The following is a 6,091-nucleotide window of genomic DNA, read 5'->3' as shown; positions in this document are numbered from 1 at the left end:
GTTACGCCCTTCGCTGTAAAATTATTCGAAGTAGCGTGAAACATCAATTGAAAATTACGAATCTTAACGATTAGTTTATTTAAAAAAAAAAAAAAAAAAAATTAAATGTCACTAGATTTATCAAAATTTTCTAAAATCTCAATAGCCGTAAAATATAAAAATTGACTGCAGAGTTCATTCACTAATAAGCAGAACGACCCCCTCCCCTTTAAACTGCATCCATCGCTGGTAAGAAATATTTCATTCAAATTTTCAAGTTATTAAAAACTTTGAGACATGAACCTCACAACCTAATATTCAAAAAGGATTTATTTAAACAAAGATTACATATATTGTAATGTCACTATCAGATAATATATATACACACACACACAAATACCGTCATCTTGACATATCGTGTTATCTTTGTTTACATCATTAATCTTATTTCGATGAGGCGCTGTCACCATCTGTGACTATGTCTCTCACCCTTAATTACCTGAATATATCGATACTTATCATTAATTTGTTTTTTTATCAAACATTTTAGGCTGTGTAAATTGTATAGAAATGAATACAATAGCCGAACATTTTTGAAGCCTCAAAAAACAAGTGTGTTCAAATGCTGGATGTAAGCTACTGTGTCACCCCTTGCCCACATAGTGGTCAAAATTTCGTCTTAACGTTAAATATAAGCTTTTTCTCATCAAGGACACATAGATAATAACCGCTGACAGAACCCACGAAACTGATAGCATAAAGTGTCAGTTCATTAGCAGAGATTATTAAGAAATTATTGATGAACGTTTTTCTGACGAAAAAAGTTATTTCTGAGACATCAAAATGAAATATCTTTTAATTAAAGACATTTGTAATTAAATATTTCACACGGATTTCATCATCAGAACACATGCAAAAAGAAAATGCTATTGAATTAGGTCTTTAATCAGTCCTAGTATGTCATTTCTCTCCCTCCCATACAGAGAGGTTTATTTTTTACAAGTTTGCATGCTTAATTTACAAAAATCAACTTTCACTTAAGCCATTCATTTGCTGAATCTTATATTTCAGTTTTCCCGATATCACTGCTGTAAGATCTCCATTATTTTAATATATCCTTTGGTTTAAATACCTATACAAATGTAAGACATTTTCAAAATGACAACTTTCAATGAAATCGGTTCGAAAGTTTCAATCAACTATTTGAAAATTAAAAATCCTTATAATGAAGTTGAAAAATCTAGCTTATAAATAGCTTCTACAGCACTCAATACTAGCGACCGAATGAATAATGAAACTGGAGTGACAGAAGCAGCAGGGCGCTGGTGATCGCCTTTAGTCGGCGGCAGCAAAGAGAGAGGGTGAAGAAAGTAAATACAAGCAGTGTTCATGAGTAATATATTGGATAAAGTATATTCTTTCTATTTGTCCTACTTGACCATATTGAAATATCTTGGTGCTACAACTAATACTATGATTATTATTATCATCATCTACACTTTACTGCTACCGCTACTTGTAAAGAAAGACAGCGAACATGACATGCTGCTACTACTACTAAATACGAGGAGAGCAGACCAAAACAATCAATAAATTACCAGTTGTTAGTGAATCATTAAGCTAACAACTCTTCCTACTGACACACATGTTCCACACTTTTCAGCAAACAATATTACAAGAGGAGAATGTAGGTCCTAGATATGCAAAAGGCTGGGATAACCTTAATCATCTTTACTCTAGTAGGCTGACCTAGGACTAATCAAGAAGGCTGTCATTTCACATTATTTGGACTGTTTTAAAAAGAAAAATATACAATAGTCTGAAACCAAGTATCTCATATTCTTAGAGCAACACAATGCTTGATTTTCTCAACTTTAGCTCATAGAAATATGAGAAACTAATTAAAACGAATATATTGTTTTGTACAATTAAAAATGAAACTGCTAATGTATTAGTCATAGGAGACACCTTAGAAATAATTATCTCCAATTACATAACTTTTATTCTTTCTGTTTATATCAAACCAAATTAATAATGTTGCTAAATTTTTACAATACAACTATTTTCATTATTAATCACTACAGAACTATTGCTTTGGCCGAAGATTATATATGTATGTATATATAGTGGCAGCTGTTTATACAACTGATATTAAAAGAAACACGTTAGAAAAATATGGCGGTCGATAGTGATCTGAAGAGATTTTTATCTTCTATCAACGAAAGAGGGAAATGTTTATCAATTCGTTTGGATACATAGATGGAACAGAGTTACTTTAGAATAAAAACTATCTATTATTAATTCGATTATTTTTGTATTACTCGAGTTAATATTCTAATCGAGACTAATATATATAATGTAATAATAATACTAGAGAAAGCGGGAGGGTAAGGAAAGAGAATGGAGGGGGGGACTTGTGATTTGGCGGCAGAGTAAAGAGAGCAGTTTTAAGACGATGGCCTACTTAACATAAGCAGTAGTAATGTGGCCGGCCCTGGCAACAGATGAACGTGCTGGGCCGGCTTTCACACTATTCAGCTACCAACACACATACACACAGCTTTTGTAAACTGACTGCGCTATCTTCTTATTTACTTGACAGTACGCGACAGTCGTCCACCATAGTGTACAGATTCATTAAATACTTTTTCAGATTAAACGTAAGTCAATTTTCATTTCCCACCATAAATTACGATTGACAGCAGGTAATAAATAAATAAAATAAGAAAACAGCTTGTTAAAAACGTAAAGATTTTATTTAAATTCAAAGAAAAAAAAACTGTTTTAAGAGTGAATAAAGAAAGGTAGAAGACGGGTAGAAATGAGGTCGTTTGAGTACCCATTGCCAAATGGCGGTGACACCACGTGTAAGGACGAGGAAGTGTGTCCGCCCATTTATAAAGGTAGATAGTTGGAGAATCAAGTTCACTGCATTATATCAGAATTAAGACTTCCCATCAAGGAAGAACTATATGAAAGTAAGCTATTCTAAACATGTTAAGTGAAGAGAAGATATTAAAAGGCAAGATTTGAGCAGTAAATCAAGTCAGTGTAGAGTTAGGTTTATAGAGTACTTCCTGTTTGAAACCTTTGTACAGTAGTTAGGACAGCGTAACAAGAACGATGGAAGAATTGAAGCCATCCATTTTCCTTCACGGAGGTGTGTTCATAGTGGCAGCACCAATTATTTATCGATTACATCGATCCATTATGGTGATCGATGTTAAATTTTATCTAAAGCAGTAAGTATTATTAATGATTTGAAATAATTTAATTACCGATTGTAACCCCAGTGTATCTAGAGTGACAATTTCACTAAACACAAGTAACAAAAGTATATATATATATATAATGCAGTGTAAGTTGTTATACTCAGAAGTGAATAGTCATGGTAAGGGTAAGAGTGGCTCCATACAGTAACATTAACCGTTTAAGAGTTGTGAAGAAAGAGGCGCGCTTCGTTGCTGCCATCCACCGCCTTCGAAAAGATCGAACTGAAGAGGACAGAAATAGTACACCGTTTCATAGGCAATAACATCAATAAAGTTAGATAGCTTCTACGAAATCAAAATTGCAGAGTAAAATAAATGGGGCCAATGAAAAAGATCCAAGAGACATCTAGAAGGAAATAAATGGAGGCAAGCAAGCTACGGTTGCAGCTACTACTACTACTACTGTAACACTAACGACCAGCTTCACACCGCCGCAGCACACACACACACACACACAACTACATAAAATCATTAGAACATTTGTTGTCACCTTACTGCATCATAGAGATTGAAACACTTCCTTCATCACTTCTTAACTAACACCATCATTTTGTTAAAATAGTCTGCCTGATGTCCACAAAATGGAGGTTTGATTTAGAAGCTTTATTTAAGCATAATCACACACTTCAACATAGTCAATTATCTAGATATGCACAACACGGACTGTGGCAATGGACACGATCCAAACAAGCAAGTTTTTAACGCGTGAAAATAAGGAAAATTCAAATAAAATAAAGATCTCGATTGACCGTATATTATATATTTCCCCCCTCCCACCTTTGTCTGCCCTTGTTTACGTCGAAACCATCCATTAATATGAAAAATATATTTAATATCAGCATAAAAATAGCTATGATCGGTTAATTACGACATTAAAAAATCAATAATTTGCAGAGAGATTAATTGCGAGAATTTCTGAAGTGATTCAGACACAGAAAATAGTTGAAGAAATAACGACATTTGCTGATTCGGTTAAAACGACATTTTTATTTTCTAGACCGCGGCCAGGGTTTTAAATCCCAACCAAAATACATATTTTAAAGGGCGTTTTTACGCATAATATTTACATAAAAATGATCTATGTATCTTTATAAAAACAAATGAACAAATATGCAAATCGAAACCTAAGGTTGACGCTTCAAATAAATACCAAGAAAAGAGAGTCGAAACGGCAGCCTACTTACGAACAATGGCGGACCTTACAATGGAGCTTCCCACTCCTCGGATGGCTAAAATAATGCACTTTTTGAGTTCCTAAAACAAAAATATAATTTCAGTACCCTTTAGACATTTTTGGAGCATTCGTTTTATATCCTTGCAGAGCTGGATGGGTCTTTGTATCCATTTTCCACGCCGGATTTCCAATACCAGCGCGAGCTTCCTTGCCAGCATTACTCCAATTCTCTCGCATTTCAGCTTTATATATGCTTGCTTCACAACCAAAAATTTTGATTGGTCAATCGATATCACATGATTACAAGCTGAACGCAATCAATGAAAATAACCAGCAATTTTCTTTAAATGTTCAACATTAACTCCAAATGCGAGTGAAATGTCTTCGTAGAATTTCTACATCTACAAAATTCTTAAAAGAAATAAAGGTTTAGCCTTAGACTGACAATAGTAAACGACCGAACAGACCATGAGAATATACAACTGTTAGCCTAAACAGTGATACTAACAACAATTTGGAGGAGACGGCGCTGAAGTGAGCGCTGATTGGTCAAAAGAGGTCAGCTGATCTCTTATCTTCAGATCTATGGCAGACTCACCTTCCACGCCGAATTTCCCTATTTTTTCCCTCCATTTATTCTCCAATATTTCCATCGTTTTTACTTGGCTATTGTTATTTTATAAAGTTCTGTAAAGTAAATAAAAATTAAAAATTTCAGTATGTTACATTGTATACACCTGCATGCAAAAGAGAAAACGAAATGAAAAATATATATTTAACGAAATGTGTTTTTAAAGCTGGTGTATTTTCTCGCTTTTTTTTCTTATAAAATGTGAATGTTGAAATGAATAAAATATAAATGCTGATATATTAGAATAAAGTCGGCAACAGCAAGAAATTCCTAAAAAAAAAAAAAAGTAATAGCATAGGGCTAAGACATAGCTGTGAGTGTTGCTAAGAGGTCAATGGATAGCCATAACAGTAGGTGTCAGTACGCATGCGCTAGTTGTACTTTTTGCATACATCTGTGCATGTATGTATATATGTATATGTGTGCGAGGCACCTTATGTCCGCGATTTTAATATAGCTCGGTAGTGAACCAGCATTTGCTCGTCTCTTTCATATTTACTAGGTTCACCGAGATTTTTTTTTTATGTATATTTCACCGATCTCAATTATAGAATTATAGAAAAACGATAGAGTTTAACTCTCCTTATCATCATTATCGACTATTAGTCTAGAAAGACTAGTTTCAGAGTAAAATTTTACGATCTAAAACCGGCATCAAATGTTATTTATAGAAGCTTGAAGCAAAATTCATTCTAAATGTTTATGAAAGCAGAGACGGAAACTAACTCCATTTCAGTCGGTGTTTAAATGAATCGAAACGGAGCTACGAGACAAAGGATAATACGCTGAAAGATAATTAATGATAAAATCCTATTTATTTCAATCAATCGATCTTTATTGACATCAAAGGCAAGTATAAGTTTTAAAATATCAGTGTTTCAGCTCAACTTTGCTTAGTGATGGAACTTTCTGAGTTTTTCCACAGATAGTCTACTGCTCTACCCACCTCATACACACCAACTTTATATGCCATGTGTTATGTAGATTAAACACATATTTCCTGCGCGCGCGTGTGAATATGTACACTTCGTATAT

At 33.8% G+C, this 6,091-nt stretch overlaps 1 protein-coding gene across 5 annotated transcripts in view; it reads right to left on the bottom strand.

Moving 5' to 3' along the window:
* LOC106869811 (bromodomain-containing protein 3) overlaps window positions 1-4,980 on the bottom strand; it is a 94,988-nt gene extending 90,008 nt beyond the window's left edge. Inside the window, exon 1 of one of the 5 annotated variants that reach the window (XM_052965698.1) lies at window positions 4,532-4,980. In XM_052965698.1, coding sequence (XP_052821658.1) covers window positions 4,532-4,662 — 131 coding nt within the window. In that variant the 5' untranslated portion in view covers window positions 4,663-4,980. Of the gene's footprint in view, window positions 1-4,435 lie in introns of all 5 variants that reach the window. The other 4 variants (XM_052965696.1, XM_052965699.1, XM_052965700.1 and 1 more) reach the window with 4 other exon arrangements.
* Between the last annotated feature and the right edge of the window lie 1,111 nt (window positions 4,981-6,091).

The sequence above is a fragment of the Octopus bimaculoides genome, chromosome 2 (assembly GCF_001194135.2).
Source record: "Octopus bimaculoides isolate UCB-OBI-ISO-001 chromosome 2, ASM119413v2, whole genome shotgun sequence".
In the NCBI taxonomy this organism is placed as follows: Eukaryota; Metazoa; Mollusca; class Cephalopoda; order Octopoda; family Octopodidae; genus Octopus; species Octopus bimaculoides.
The sequence above is the reverse complement of the archived record's forward strand: the minus strand, read 5'-3'. Positions and strand labels throughout refer to the sequence as shown.